This window comes from Varanus komodoensis, unplaced genomic scaffold (assembly GCF_004798865.1).
Source record: "Varanus komodoensis strain SLA01 unplaced genomic scaffold, ASM479886v1 scaffold13_3, whole genome shotgun sequence".
NCBI lineage: Eukaryota > Metazoa > Chordata > Lepidosauria > Squamata > Varanidae > Varanus > Varanus komodoensis.
The window spans coordinates 12656421-12672768 of NW_025335409.1; the positions used below are offsets into that span (position 1 = coordinate 12656421).

At 38.9% G+C, this 16348-nt stretch overlaps 1 protein-coding gene across 1 annotated transcript in view; it reads right to left on the minus strand.

Moving 5' to 3' along the window:
- Positions 1 to 16348, minus strand: part of FBXL13 (F-box and leucine rich repeat protein 13) — a 104761-nt gene that overhangs the window by 8254 nt on the left and 80159 nt on the right. The window contains exons 17-18 of the mRNA XM_044423268.1: positions 13131 to 13257; positions 4662 to 4745 (exon numbers count right to left, since the gene is read on the minus strand). Of these exons, the coding sequence (XP_044279203.1) occupies positions 4662 to 4745; positions 13131 to 13257 (211 nt within the window). The remainder of the gene's footprint in view (positions 1 to 4661; positions 4746 to 13130; positions 13258 to 16348) is intronic.

Genomic DNA, 16348 nt, shown 5'->3' on the forward strand with positions numbered 1-16348 from the left:
ATGGGATGGTTTTAGTTGCTGCCTCTTGTACAATGTTGCGAACCTCCGTCCATAGTTCTTCAGGCACTCTGTCTATCAGATCTAATTCCTTAAATCTGTTTGTCACCTCTACTGTATATTCATCAACGATATGATTCAGGTCATACCTGAGTGGCCTAGTGCTTTCCCCTACTTTCTTCAACTTAAGCCTAAATTTTGCAACCAGAAGCTCATGATCTGAGCCACAGTCAGCTCCTGGTCTAGTTTTTACTGACTGTATAGAGCTTCTCCATCTTTGGCTGCAGAGGACATAGTCAATCTGATTTCTGTGTTGACCGTCTGGTGATGTCCATGTGTAGAGTTGTCTCTTGGGTTGTTGGAAAAGAGTGTTTGCTATGACCATCGTATTCTCTTGACAAAATTCTACCAGTCTGGGCCCTGCTTCATTTTGTACTCCAAGGCCAAACTTGCCTGTTATTCTGGTTATCTTTTGGCTTCCTACTTTAACATTCCAATCCTCCATGATGATAAGGATATCATTTTTTGCTGTAAATTCTAGACGGTGTTGTAGGCCTTCATAGAACTGGTCAACATCAGCCTCTTCAGCACCGGTGGTTGGGGATAGACTTGGACTATTGTAATGTTGAATGGTTTTCCTTGGATTCGAACTGAGCTCATTCTGTCATTTTGGAGATTGTATCCCAGTACTGCTTTTCCTACCCTTTTATTGACTATGAAGGCTACTCCATTTCTTCTGAGGGATTCTTGCCCGCAATAGTATACGTGATGGTCATCTGAATTAAATTTACCCATTCCTGTCCATTTTAGTTCACTGATTCCTAAGATGTTGATGTTCAGTCTTGTCATCTCTTGTTTGACCACATCTGGCTTGCCTTGATTCATGGATCTTACATTCCAGGTTCCTATGGAGTATAGATCTTTGTAGCATCGGACTCTCCTTTCATCACCAGATACATCTGCAACTGAGTGTCCTTTCGGCTTTGACCCAGTTGCTTCATTCTTTCTGGCACTACTAGTACTAGCCCTCTGCTCTTCTCCCGTAGCATATTGGACACCTTCTGACCTGAGGGGCTCATCTTCCGGCATCATATCTTTTTGCCTTTTGGTACTATCCATGGGGTTTTCATGGCAAAGATACTGGAGTGGGTTGCCATTTCCTTCTCCAGTGGATCACGTTTTGTCCGAGCTCTCTGCTATGACCTGTCCGTCTTGGGTGGCCCTGCACGGCATAGCTCATAGCTTCATTGAGCTATGCAAGCCCCTTCGCCATGAAAAGGCAGTGATCCATGAAGGAGAGGGAAGTCATAGACACCAATAAAAAGTGTTACAGTATTAAAACAGCTTGTTTAGTGGGTAATAAGGAGCATTTCTAAGAATCCAGATCATATTAACCTGCTGGACAGGTGGTAGAAGGACAGTTTTGAAGTTTGGCAGTGGTCAATAGGGAACAAAAGTATGCATTATTATAGCTGGCAAGCAAGAACCAGATTAAGAAACTTCACAACTATATTGTTTTCAAAGAAGCAATGTCACTTGAGTCAGAAAAATCTAGTGACACAAGGCACTACCAGGAAGCATTTTTGTAATACCCTTGAATTCAATGAAATATTTGTATACATGCTTATCTCCCCAACTGAAGCTAATGCTCCTACTGTTCATTAATTTCTTGTTAGTTTCCTGATTTTAAATGGTTTAACTAAGGATGGTTTGTTTTTTAATATTATAGCATAAGCAGCTTCTTTTCTAAGTGGTCTATAACTAGATTTTAAAATATTGTGAATATTATTTAATTTAATATTATTTAATCATTATCCGCATCAAGCTTAGGAACTGTTTTCTGATCAAGGGCGAAGTTACAAACTGGCAAAGATTCAAAAGATTGCTAAATGGGTGTGTGGCCAAAAGCAGAATAGGCAGGGACAAAATGTAATTCTTACCGATTTTAAGCCTACTCAGAAGCAGGCAAACCTCAGAAATAAGCAGGCACCCCATCCAGCTCTCTGGCAGGGAAAACTTTTCTCTCAAATCAGTAACTAAATCTCGGACCTCTTGGGGGCTAAATATTTTAGGAAATATTCTATTAGAGGTTGATGAAAATGATTAAGTTTAAATTATATCAAAAAAATTCAGCAACCTTTTCTACAACCACTGTTCTTGGAGCCAATGCTTCTTATTTCAGAAAGCTCTGAAAAGGAGAAACAAATATATCACCTGGTCCCATAAATACATTTCATCCTATGTTATTGGTGTGTTTCCCACAAATAATTAAATATCAGAAAAGGCAAGTGGTCCTCATCACCAAATACAAGAAGATAATTTGGAAAGATTAAAATTACAGCCTTATAGTCAATTGTATGGTGCTAGGACTTATAGAAATAAGAACTTCTATTTCATGTGATCATTATTTTTGCCTATCCTTTATATTATCTCCATCTTCCCATTTTTTAGCAGACTGCTAGTGCTTGGATCCAATTTGCACCATATAGAAGGATATTCACATTTCACATAGGAAAGTGATTAAAGTCATTGCACAAAAGGGATATGTCTTCAACATTTTCATTCACTTTAGGGAATTAAGTTAAGTCTAAGGGAAATTTAACATGATATACTGAGATAAAACTTCGGCTCCATGCAGCTTCTCTAAATGAATTTCCAGATGTCTCTATAAAACTCCAGAGGGTTGTCCATAAATTAGAGGATATATTCATTCTTATGCTGTTGCTTTTAAAATTACATCATACTCAACATGGGGATGCACTGGAAACACCATTCATAACCACTCTTCAAGGATTACATTCTTCTGTCAAATGCTTGCCCATACATCACCGTATATATACAAGGGAAGGAAGCAACATACAATCCAGCTCTGGGGTGCTATAGCCATTGAAATTTTATATATGACTATGAAGTGATGGATGCTGAAAGATTCTTTGATGAAATGGTTAATATTTTTCAGTTTAGAACTCTTCTGCTTTTTGTGCACAGTGTGATAATTATTCCTGGATAGCCATTAAGATTTTGGCCAATTTTCAGATTATAGATTATAATGTAACAGCAATCATACATTTTATATGTAATACATTACCAATATTATTCTAGTATAATTCTCTATTTAACTGGGCTTTCTGAATCATGTAATCTCTTTCCCCTTGACTGCTGTGTTTATGTAAAGTAGCTATGTTCTGAAATAGCTACTTCATTCTTTATTTTGATGGCAGTTGAAGGTTTTCTATACATTTCTACTGACCTACTGTTAGTAATTTGTCCCCAGTTCTGTCTTTTTCGTTTAGAATAGTCCAGACTCAAGTAGCAGGACAATAAACACTATTTCTATCACAAAGTAAAAAGCTCCACCCACAATGTTTTCTGTTCAAAAGACTGTCTTCAGCTATCTTATCAGAATCCTATTAGAATTGTTATGCAGTTCCTGCCAAAAACATGTCTTGTTTTAAATAAGTTTCCCCTAAACCAAAGGGAAAACTGCTATTGGCTGTAGCCTAGACATATTTTCACTTCTTAAATGGTTTGTGGGAAATCTATACATATTCCTGTACAGGATTTCAGGTTTTCCCATATTCCAGGCCTCAGTTACTGTAGCTTAAGTTTGCTCACAAATGCATCCACAGACAATCTGAAACTGATGTAGCACAGCAGTGAATAGTATGAATAGACAAACTTCAAAATCAGTGTCTGATCATCCATAAATTTACTGGAATGATGGCTGTCAAACAGCTGCCACTGCAGAAGCCACTCTTGTGCTCTGAAGTACAACCCAGATAAATTTCTAGTCTCAGCTGGAGGAATGTTCAGGACAAAAATTCTTTCTTTGTTCCTATAGCACAAAAAATGGGCTCTTGCCCTAAAGCACCTCAGAGACAACAAGTAAATTGAGCTGGTACCCCATCTCATGCTCCTTCTAAAGCAGGTGGTGGGCCTGCCTGATACAGTCAGTAGTATTTCTTTGAGGACAAGGCAGCACCTCAGAACTGACTGCCAGCTTCTCCCTCCCAGTCATCCTTGTCAGTGGCTCAAAAGTGAATCATTCCAGATGCTTAAAAGGATGTCTCCTTCTGAGACCATGCTGAGTTCAGTGCCCCCTTGACAAAGAGAAGTCTTGTTGATGGCTTGAGAGGTCCACTCCCAGCAATGACTACTCTGTGTCATTGTGGGCAGGGAAAAGCTTTGATAACACTCCCCAAGTTTGAGTTGAGAAAGAGTAGCTGTGTTCTGATGTGTATATTAGTACAGGAAGTGTAAAGAGTTCAATTCCTTTAAAAAATCTTCTTCATCCCTAATTGGAAAGCTTCCATGCAGGTGATGAATAACTAAAGTATTTTTACGCTGCCCTTAACATTTTCAGAAGAGTTTACAAAAAGAAACCAAACATTTATTTGTAAATTAAAATGAAAAAGCTAAGAGGCACAAAAACAATTAAAAACAGCAGAATTAAAATTACATCTAAAATCTTAGAAAAACAAAATGATCCTTCCCTGGCAGCAAAGGTACTTTAGAATAGACTCCAGGAAAACCCTGGGGAAAGAATATGATAACTAGTTTTTAAAAGAAAAATACACATTAACTATTGTATTGCTAATCAGATGAAACACAAAAATGAAATAGAAGTGCTGATGCTTGTAACATAAAGTAGGATCCTATTTTACCTTAATTCCTGCATCAGAAATCTGTCTACATTCTGATATAGTAATCTCCTTGATTTTCCATTGTTTGCCAAGGGTATCCAGAGCCTATAAACATGTTTAACAAATATTAATTTGCATTATTGACACAGTAACAGTTACTCTACTGGATGTATTTCTTGTGATTCAACTGCTACTGTTCAAATACTCTCTGGAGAAGACAATCATGCTAGGGAAAGTTGAAGGCAGAAGAAGAAATGGGTTGAAATGGGTCGACTCCATAAAGGATTCCTTGAATTTGCAAGAACTGAACAAGGCTGTCATGGATACGAGATTTTGGAGAGCTTTCATACATAGGGTCACCGTAAGTCAGATAAAACTTGACAGCACATAACAACAACAAACTGTTCAAATGGGAATTTTGCCCAATTGGAAGCTCTGATTACCTTTTAAAGGGATGTCTTTTCATAAACTAAACACTTTTCATGCTTGAAACAGATGAAAGAATGAAAAAAGGAAAAAGTAGAAACAAAAGAGGTATATTTTCAGTATTATACTTAAATTACTAAGGACTGAATGGTGTTCATTACTTTCAAATCAACTTATACAGAATACAGAATGATTGTAATGTGGCTAGATGTATAGGGACATAGGGCAAATAATGTCCAGTGGGGTCTGGGACTTCCAGCTATTGTAGATGCCAGCTTTTGGGAATAGAGAGAGAAAGAGACTAGAAGAATTTCCCTCATTTCCTACTCAAACACCAAGCAAGATTCTAGCAGAAATTAAACCTGGCTCAAATCCAAACTGAGTGATACTGTTTCTATTATACAATTCTATCACTACTCAATGCTTCAGGACCCAAATGCCTGAAATAAATAACAAAACATGACAAACTAGTTCTGTGGAGAGCTTGCAAATTATTTACTCCCAATGAAGGAAAGGAAAAAAAATGATACTGAAAAAGAGCATGAAAACATTGAAGTGCTATTTTTACAACATTGGGAAAAAACATGAAACAAATACAGATTTTTTGCTGTGTTGAAAAAAAACAGTTAACTAAAATGTAAAATTGTTACTCTCTTCTGAAAAGAGCAATATCCAATATGAACTGGTAGACAGTAGGTTAAGTTTATCTTCCAACATGTCTGAAATGGAACCAGCACATGTTTGTAACATATTCATTCTCATACTAAAGATCACTGGCAACCCTAACAGCTCTCTTGTGTATGTGGTTAATTTACTGTGTAGTATATTATTCTCCACTGATTTAAAAATCAATCCTGTATGTGTTCCTTTGGTTAAAGGTATATTTTAAAAATAACTCCCTGATAATATGCTATTACATTTAAAAGTATGCTTCACTATCGGAAGTATGTGGAATGATAGGCTGTGTACTTCATGGTGCATATCATATGCATGTATATTAAAGAGAAATTACCATGTCACTCATAAATAAGACCTAGAAAGGCGAAGAAGAGCTAAGCCTTGAAGACTGACAACTCTCATGATATACAGTAATAATTTGGTAAGAAGATTTCTTCAAAAAGGTGAAATCGGGACAGTGATTTACCATGGGAAAATAATAAAAAGGGAATTATCTTGGTAAATACAGACAGTTGCAGCACAGAAATGTGGACCTATATCTACAGAATAACCCTATTATATAATATTTAAATAATTGTTCTAGGCATACTCTTGGTAGCAAAATTATCTTCTGAAGATTTCTTTATAAACAAAACTGTCTGAAGATCCACTAGGAAGGGCAAGTTGATTACTTGCAACTCAAGTTTTTCAATACTCCCCTGTGCCTGCATACAATATCTTTGGAATATTCTAGAGTTAGAACTAGACGTTTTAGGCAGTAGAGTTCATCCCCCTCCCCAGTCCTAGTAAACCGCCTTACCATTCAGTACAAACTTCTGTGCAGAAAGATAATACTGGCTGACAGCAGGGTGGTTGTGATTCTGAGACTAGGTCAGAACATGCTAGTTTCAAGTATGGCAAACAACAGATGTGGAAGCAAAGGAGTGAGGAACCCCAAGGAGCCCAGATGAGACAAAAAGGAGTGCGTTTGAAGATGTAAATACAGCAAGAATCACAGCTAACAGGATAACAAGACTTTGTCTCATGCCACTCTTACTTCACATGGGATCAGGTGATCTGGCTGAAGAGGTGGCCTGTAGCCCTTTATGGAGGTAGGTAAGAAAGTTGGATAAATCTACTGCAAGAAAAAAGGCTGGCTGAGCATCAACCCAGTCAACATACTCTTTTGACTTGTATCCATTCTTCAATGATACTCAGCAAATCCAGTTTGGGATGTCAGTGTTTCTCAAGGGAATGTCCTTGGAGGCCACAGATAAACACGCGGGTATGCAAATTCAGACAGCAAAGGAAAGACAGTGTTTCTTCACAATGTCAATTAGACAAACCTATGTCAACATGCTCCTTCATGGATCACTGCTTGTCGTGGCGAAGAGGCTTGCGTAGCTCAGTGAAGCTATAAGCTATGCTGTGCAGGGCCACCCAAGACGGACAGGTCATAGCAGAGAGCTCTGACAAAACGTGATCCACTGGAGAAGGAAATGGCAACCCACTCCAGTATCTTTGCCATGAAAACCCCATGGATAGTACCAAAAGGCAAAAAGATATGACGCCGGAAGATGAGCCCCTCAGGTCAGAAGGTGTCCAATATGCTACAGGGGAAGAGCAGAGGGCTAGTACTAGTAGTGCCAGAAAGAATGAAGCAACTGGGTCAAAGCCGAAAGGACACTCAGTTGCAGATGTATCTGGTGGTGAAAGGAGAGTCCGATGCTGCAAAGATCTATACTCCATAGGAACCTGGAATGTAAGATCCATGAATCAAGGCAAGCCAGATGTGGTCAAACAAGAGATGACAAGACTGAACATCAACATCTTAGGAATTACTGAATTAAAATGGACAGGAATGGGTGAATTTAATTAAGATGACCATCACGTATACTACTGCAGGCAAGAATACCTCAGAAGAAATGGAGTAGCCTTCATAGTCAATAAAAGAGTAGGAAAAGCAGTACTGGGATACAATCTCCAAAATGACAGAATGATCTCAGTTCGAATCCAAGGAAAACCATTCAACATCACAGTAGTCCAAGTCTATGCCCCAACCACCAGTGCTGAAGAGGCTGATGTTGACCAGTTCTATGAAGGCCTACAACACCCTCTAGAATTTACAGCAAAAAATGATATCCTTATCATCATGGGGGATTGGAATGCTAAAGTAGGAAGCCAAAAGATAACCGGAATAACAGGCAAGTTTGGCCTTGGAGTACAAAATGAAGCAGGGCCCAGACTGGTAGAATTTTGTCAAGAGAATACGATGGTCATAGCAAACACTCTTTTCCAACAACCCAAGAGACAACTCTACACATGGACATTACCAGACAGTCAACACAGAAATCAGATTGACTATGTGCTCTGCAGCCAAAGATGGAGAAGCTCTATACAGTCAGTAAAAACCTAGACCAGGAGCTGACTGTGGCTCAAATCATGAGCTTCTGGTTGCAAAATTTAGGCTTAAGTTGAAGAAAGTAGGGGAAAGCACTAGGCCACTCAGGTATGACCTGAATCATATCGTTGATGAATATACAGTAGAGGTGACAAACAGATTTAAGGAATTAGATCTGATAGACAGAGTGCCTGAAGAACTATGGACGGAGGTTCGCAACATTGTACAAGAGGCAGCAACTAAAACCATCCCAAAGAAAAAGAAATGCAAGAAAGCAAAATGGCTGTCTGAGGAAGCTTTACAAGTAGCTGAGGAATGAAGGAAAGCAAAAGGCAAGGGAGAAAGAGAAAGATACAAACAATTGAATGCAGAATTCCAGAGATAGCTAGAAGAGATAAGAAGGCCTTCTTAAATGAACAGTGCAAAGAAATAGAAGAAAACAATAGAATAGGGAGGACCAGAGAGCTCTTCAAGAAAATTGGAGATATGAAGGGAACATTTCATGCAAAGATGGGCATGATAAAGGACCAAAATGGCAGGGACCTAACAGAGGCAGAAGAGATTAAGAAGAGGTGGTGTGAGCTTAGGTAAAGGACTCCGGGAGATGGTGGAGAACAGGAAGGCCTGGAGGAGTATTGTCCATGAGGTCACAATGGGTTGGACACGACTTCACCACTAACAACAACGATGTCAACATGTGAACAAACTTTATGGTGAATTTAGGATTAGGTTACCCTAAGTATGCTTGTTCAATTTTAATATTGTGTAATTTTGGTTTAACAATTGGACATTGGGCAGAGCAGTTAATCAACACTTGAGATTTAGACTCTATTTCTATAATATATTTAGAAGTTATTCTTCATCCTTATGAAATTTGTTAGGCTTTCTTCATAGTTTGTGGTTTTGGTAACAATACATCTCACAGGGCTGCTGAGTGGCTAAGTGAACAAGAAATATGGCAATGGTTTTTAAAATTTTGTGAAAAAGCCACATGTGTATTCTCCCCAGATTTCCATCATGCTTGAGTACTGTTGATGGTCTGGAAATACATGTGATTTGAAATGTTTATGACATTCAGAAAAGGAAAGCTGTCAGCTATGATGCAGCTATAATTATTATGGAAAGGATAACTTTTGAATATGGTTGGCTAATTCATTGTTTGAAAAACAAACAATTAATTAATATTACTATGCTAAACAGTACAACCTCCACTTTACACTTTCATTTAGATAAGCGCATCTACTCTTAACCTCTTACTTTTAGTAGAATATAATTTGCCTCATATTTCATTAGCAGGTGTTTCACTAATTATATACCAAAATAAAACTTCTGAAAATACTGAATAAAACTAATGGCCACTACTTTTTTAAACGTAAGTGATCGTTGAGATAAGTTCCTCATTAAAATACATTTAATTTTTAGTAAATAACCTTATGCATGTAAATTAGTGTTCATCATTTCAGCAAATAAAATACATTTGAAAATTATTAGTATGTAGAATGTACTTTTCAAAAGCATGTTTTAGAATATTACACTTCCAGTGCCCTCAGGATAACATCTTTCTGATTTGAAGCATACTTGCCACTAGATAGATCAAACATTTTTATATCCTTTTTAATGAAAAATGTAGATCCAAGAATGTTAGTCTATAGTTTAGATGACCTTTGCATGAAAGGGATAAAAAGTGTACTCCAGATATAGCACTAGTTTCCATCTTCCACACAGGAAAGAAAAAATAATAGAAATAGAAAGAATGTACATTTTTGAATGAAAACAGACTTGGTCTAGAAGCATGGTAAGCAGAAAAACTATATTTACTGTTACTGAAAAAGACATCTTTGTTTTTAGTACTTAAACTAGAGGGAGAGAGAGAGAGATTTTTTTTAAACCCTGTCACAGTTCATTTGATAGAAGGCTATTGATGAAAGATTGTTCAGGCACAGCTTTTTCCTCTTGCACATTTAACTATACTACATATCTAAGGCAAAGGCCTGTGGGAAGACCAAAATTCAACTACTGATTCTACCACTGCATAAATGGTACCAGAATTTTATCAACAGAATTTTGGAGTAGCTTGTGATATTGCACAAAAGTGGCAAGATGGGAGGAAATTATATTCTTGCATTTGCATAAGAATGTATTTATCAAGACCTTGAACAGAAGGTAATTTTTTCCCCGATTTTTATCCTGCCTTTTTCCTACAAAGGGCTCAAGGCAGCTTACATCTCCTCCTCCATCTTATCCCCACAACAACAACCCTGTGAGGTAGGTTGGGCTGAGAGTCTGTGACTGGCCCAAAGCCACCCAGTTGGCTCCATGGCTGAGCGGGGACTAGATCCCAGATCGTCTGAGTCCCAGTCCCTTGCTCTTAACCACTACACCACACTGGCACAATACTCTAATTGTGATAGTATTTCCCCCCTTCCCTTCCCTTCCCTTCCCTTCCCTTCCCTTCCCTTCCCTTCCCTTCCCTTCCCTTCCCTTCCCTTCCCTTCCCATTCTTTTTTCCCTGTGCATCAGGTCTTTTTAAATTGTAAGCCTGCAGTGGCTGTCCTGGTTATAGATAAGCTTTCATTTAAAAATCTAAGATGAAGTCATTTTCATTAATAAAATTCCCTTTCAAAATCTGAGTGTTGGGATTGAGAGAGACAGTTGCTCCTGGCATACATTTCAATCAAACACCAATCCAGACTCAGAGGAGGCATGGGGGTGGGGTGAGGGAAGGTCTGAATGTGGGCCAGTTCAAGAAGTTGAGATGGGAGAAGCAGAGGCACTGATTTCAAGGCCAGACTCCCCAGGTGCTCAAGCAAACTCTGAGCATAACCAGAATACACAGCTATCAGGAGAGGGCTTGGAACAGGGGAACCAACAAAGCAGGTACAGGGCTTGACCACATGATGTGACGTTGGGAGAGGAGAGCTACCCAATTAGAGGATCAGCATGCAGAGAGGAGGTATGCTTATTTCCAAACAGCCTCTCCTAAAAGGATAGGGCCCAAACATACTCTTAAGAAGAGTTCCTAGAAGTAAATATTAGACTGAGTTCAATGAACCACTCAGAGATTTATTCTGGATTATTGTGCTCCTAGAAAACAGTTTGGTCAATAAAGGATTGTGAGAAACAGAGCAAGAATAGTATCTTTTTAAAAAGAGGGGGAAAAACTAGCAAATGCACAGCTATTTTATAGTAAGACGTCATTTGCTACTAAATATACATGGACGTATCCAACTGAAGGAAGGAACAGAAACTGGAATGAGCTTGGAGGAAGGGTTGTTCTTCCTATCTCATCCTCCCACAAGTTTTGGGACATAAATGGTCATCAAGCGAGATGGCTACAAGGCCAAACCAGCCTATTGAACTCCCAGGAAATAATGCGCACGCTTAATAGGCTTATGAATAGTAACTGACACACCTCTCATAGGTAGTAGGCTCATTAGCATGAACATGGGATGTATGAGCAGGAGGGGGGAACATATTAAGGAGTAGTATGATATAGGCGGATGGAGAAGATTGTGACTTCTTAGAACCAGCCAATGGCGAAGTGGGGATAGTGTTGAGCATCGGGAAAAGAAATGTATATAATCTCATTGAGGTTTGAAAGAAATTGCTCTTTGTTTCTCAGACGACTGAGACTCTGAGCCAGCCTTTATAAACGCTACAATAAAGCTGCTTGTACCTGCCGAGATCTTGTCTCACGGAGTTTTCAATCTCTCAGGATGGTTTGCAAGAAAGGTCTGTGGTTTCAAATGTGTGAAGGAAGGAAACCTAGCACAGAACACTAAGGACAACACCACAGATTATGCTACAGGGTTACAAGTGTTACACTATTGTTTTCTACAGCATGTATATTGTGTGGAAATATGTGTCTCAGTACCTGGGAAATCGGTCTGACCCAGGTTTCCTAGATGAATGTAATCTAGGTGTTCAAGTTTGAGGACACAAATTCTGTGCATTGCCAGTTATTTTCCACAGTGATTATAACATGTAGCACTCCCCTAACTAGGCATGTTATGAGCAGAACCAGCTGGAGCCAGGGGTCAAACTGGATGGCCCAGGAGGTCCCTTTTGACTCACTCTATGTTTCTAACGTTTGTTGACTATAGTGTTTTTAACTCCAAGAATTGTCTAACTTTTAGACCAAACTAGGTAAGTCAGAATTGCATTCATGAATTCAAGTGTATATTTAAAATATATAAATAGCCATGCTAGGTGCCCTGAGCATTAATGGGTCTGGGAAGGAAGTTTAAACCAATGGAGATTTCCCTTCTGTTTTAAGTAGTAGTGCTGAAAGAGAAGAGAGCTGATTGGGATCCTCCCTACAATTCCAACATTACTCAGGACCCCTTCCCTGCTGTATGCATTTTTTTAAATCATAAAGATTACACTCAGGAAATTAATATAGTGTGTTGTGCTTTTAATAATTCACACCACACCTGTGCCTGCTATTCTTTCAACAGTGCCACAGATATATGAGAAATTATTGTGGATGAATTAAGTCTTCTATCTGATACATAACAATATTTTAAAATATCATGAACTGCACATCAAAACAACTTACTTTTACAACTGGGTGTGAATACTCTGGGCCAAAGTGTTATAGATCAGTGATATATCTTGGATGAGAAAACTCATATTTACTACATGTTATTTTCATTGAAAATCTCTAAGATTAACATTATTCAGAAAGCTAAGAAACTTTCTTCAGTTCTCTCAGCCTTTCAAATATTTCAGTGATATTCAGTTCACAGTTTATCTTATTTTGCTATTTTCTCGCTGTGTTTTCTTTTTCTTTTAATATTTTTGTATCTTCCCATCTGCTCCAGTAACCAAAAAGCAAAGAAAGTAGTAAGACTAATTAGGAAAGCAAACATAAAATAATGCAAAAAACATAGCAGTGATGCATCAAGTAATCTATACAACATTTACATCTTGTGTGCTGTAAGCACTTTTGATCACTCTATCTCAAGAATTAAGAAAGTGTACCTTGAAAAAAATTCCCCTTTTACCTGGTCTGTGATATAAAGTCCAGAAAGATTAATATAGGCCAAGGATGGTATCAGTATCAAAGTTTCAATTCCAGCATCACTCACAGCTTGACAATAATGCAAATTCAGATAAACTAGATTTGAGCACCTAAATAAAATAGAGTTATTTCTCTCTCAATTATTCCACACTTCTGCTTGTCTTAAATTTTCACAGAACACTTCCTGAACTGAACTTGAAGAATCTGACAAAGAATGAACCAAAATTCAATTCTGGAATGGTACATTGTTCATCTGCACAAGTTATTGGATGTTTCATATATCTGAGGTCAACTTCAAATATAAAATGTGTGGCTTATTGGATTATTCCATGCAAGGCTGTATTTTGATCTGACTCACTGTTCCTGTTCATCTGGGGCCCTGAATGTCTTTCAGCCTGAAGGATAAATTCCATTTCTGAGAAGCTATTAGGGACTGCAACCTGATGTACAGGACTAAGCACAAAAGACCAGCATATTTTAGATTTAAGCTATTATTACCAGTAACTAAGTCTTATGAAAAGCATTCAGTCTTTTAGAGAGGGGGGCATATTGCACAAAAGCTATTCACCCAAGAAAAAAAATCGGAGGCCTGGGGGATGGAGTGGGTCCAGCAGAAGAGATCAGGCTCATCTGAGAGATCATGGAGTTCTGGTCTGCAACTGCAGGTGGGCCAGATGTTGTTCTGGGATCTGAGGTTGTACATTCCTGCTGTTCAGAATTCAAAAATAATATTTTTCAAACCTTTATCCCTTTCAATTTTCAAAATTGGAGTTTGTATAGGATTTTTAAAACACTAACTTCTCCTCCCAACTTTAAAGTAGAGCATAGGAATTACATTTATTGAACCAAAATATCTAATCATAATCTTTGTTTCATGAGGAAGGATTACCGTATTTTTCGCTCTATAAGACGCACTTCCCCCCCCCTCAAAAGTAAGGGGAACTGTCTGTGCGTCTTATAAAATGAATGTGTGTGTGCCCAATGCCCAGGACGCTGCCGGCCCGCCTGCACCACGTGGCACCACCTGGCCAGCACGCGCTCGGTGTGCGCTGCTCCACCCCCCTCTCCGGCGTAGGTGAGAGCTGTGCTGCTCAGGGGGAGCAGTGAAGAGGAGGAGGAGCTGCGGGCTTTAACCCGCTGGCAGCACAGAGAGATGGACTGCTTACCCCCACCACCTGGGAAGACCTGCTGTGGAGAAGGAGGAGCCGCGGGCTTTAACCCGCCGGCCACACGGAGAGACGGACTGCTCACCCCCACCACCCGGGAAGACCTGCCACCGCTGCGCCGCCCGGAAGACCACCGCCGGCATGCTGCCAGCCCGGCTGCACCACACCTGGTCAGCACGTGCTCGGTGCGCCCTGCTCCGCCCCCCTCCTCTGGCGCAGGTGAGAGCTGTTAATCACAGGTCGGTGTGTGTTTTCAAATGGCAACCCGTCTTTTAATGAAGCCCATGGGGAAGTGATGGGGAATGTGCCTGTGATTATCAGGAAGCTTTCCATGGATCCCTCCCCTAAAAACTAGGTGCATCTTATGGTCAGGTGCATCTTATAGAGCGAAAAATATGGTAGCTTAAATCTTGTTTCAAAGAGGTACAAAAGAGGCACAAAGAAAATTCTTTTCCATACAACATGGCTAGAGTGGATGAACATTGCAGAAAGGAGGATACTATTCCCAATTTAACCAGTATACTGTGCAAAAAGATGCTGTGGGTATGCCCATTATATGCATATTGGCTTGTTCATGCATTTAAGAACCATGCTTTTGCCAGACTAGTGACTAATTACAGGGAGCATAAACTCTCTTGTACAGCAGCTTCAATGGCTACCATTCTTTTTTCTGGCACAAAGTGCTTGTTATGACCTTTAAAGCCCTAAATGACTTTGGATCAGGCTGCCTAAAAGACCACATTCACCCATACTAATCTGCTTAGATTTTAAAATATTCCGTTGGAGGAAGACCCTTCTCTTGATCCTGTTGCCAGTGGAGAACTGTTTGGTGGTAATATTAGAGATTTCTTGGTGGCTGCTCCCTGGCTCAAACTTGTGAAGGAAAAACCTAGGATGGCTCACTCTTAGCTTTCCTTTTCTTCACAAGCAAAGCCATTGGTACTCAAGCAGGCCTTTAGTCTGTAAACAGATCTGCTTTAGTTTTGGGGATTTTGAGTCAGTGAATGCTGCAGGGCAGTATAGGGAAAGGAGCATATGTTTCATTTGAAAGTGCTGCCAGTGTGTATTTTGGAGTAGTCAATATATCCTCTGTAAATCCACAAAGGAGAAGAACTTTTGCCTGTTAACTGATCTAACGCTATATCATTTTGGTGGGAAGATGTGATATAAATGAAATAAATGAATAAATAAGCAGAAAACAAAACAACCCTTTTTAATAAATGGAAGTTGTGAATAAGTAGTAGAAAACATATTTTATTGACTGAAAATATACATATCAGGACCCAGAAAACTATTTTCAGCATGCCCATGGGCTTGTATATACCCTTGGGCTTTTCAGTGGGTAGTCCAATAATTCACATATTTTATATTTTAGGATGACATTAGCAAACACCCCCAGGGCATTTTGCAAACTGTTTGGGGATTTTTTTTCAGATTTGTAAGTAGTTTTCCATGTGTAATGTCTCATGTTCAAGAAATACAACCTCAAAGCTTAATTGAATGGATTGAACTCATGTGGTTCTTTGGATCCCAGCCCAAAACAATACTTCTGGACTTTGTATTAACCATTAGTGAAATTCATCTGATAACCTTATGAAAAATAAAAGATGTCTATACCTGAAAATAGATTTGTTCATATGCACATCTGAAAAACAACAATACATAATGTAGAGTTGTTTACTGGGGAATTATATTTAAATTCTTTTAAATTTTAGAATGCCAAAAATTTCTTACATTGAATCTTGCAAATATTTTTTAAGTTGCAGAGTGGCTTGTTCATTCAAGCAAATAGGGAAACACAGAAAAGGTTAAGGCTAAATTCCAGTGGAAATGAATACCTATTATATGCCCAATTACGGCATTAAAGGAAACCTAACTAGATGAACTGTAATTAAAAACCAAGTCACAATGAAATTACCTACATCTAATTTAACATTCTTATGACTGAACTACAACTCTACCAGTGATTTCAAGGGGGCTTATCACAGCAAATGGTTACTGAACTACATGCTCAATACGCTATCCCATGCTTGAA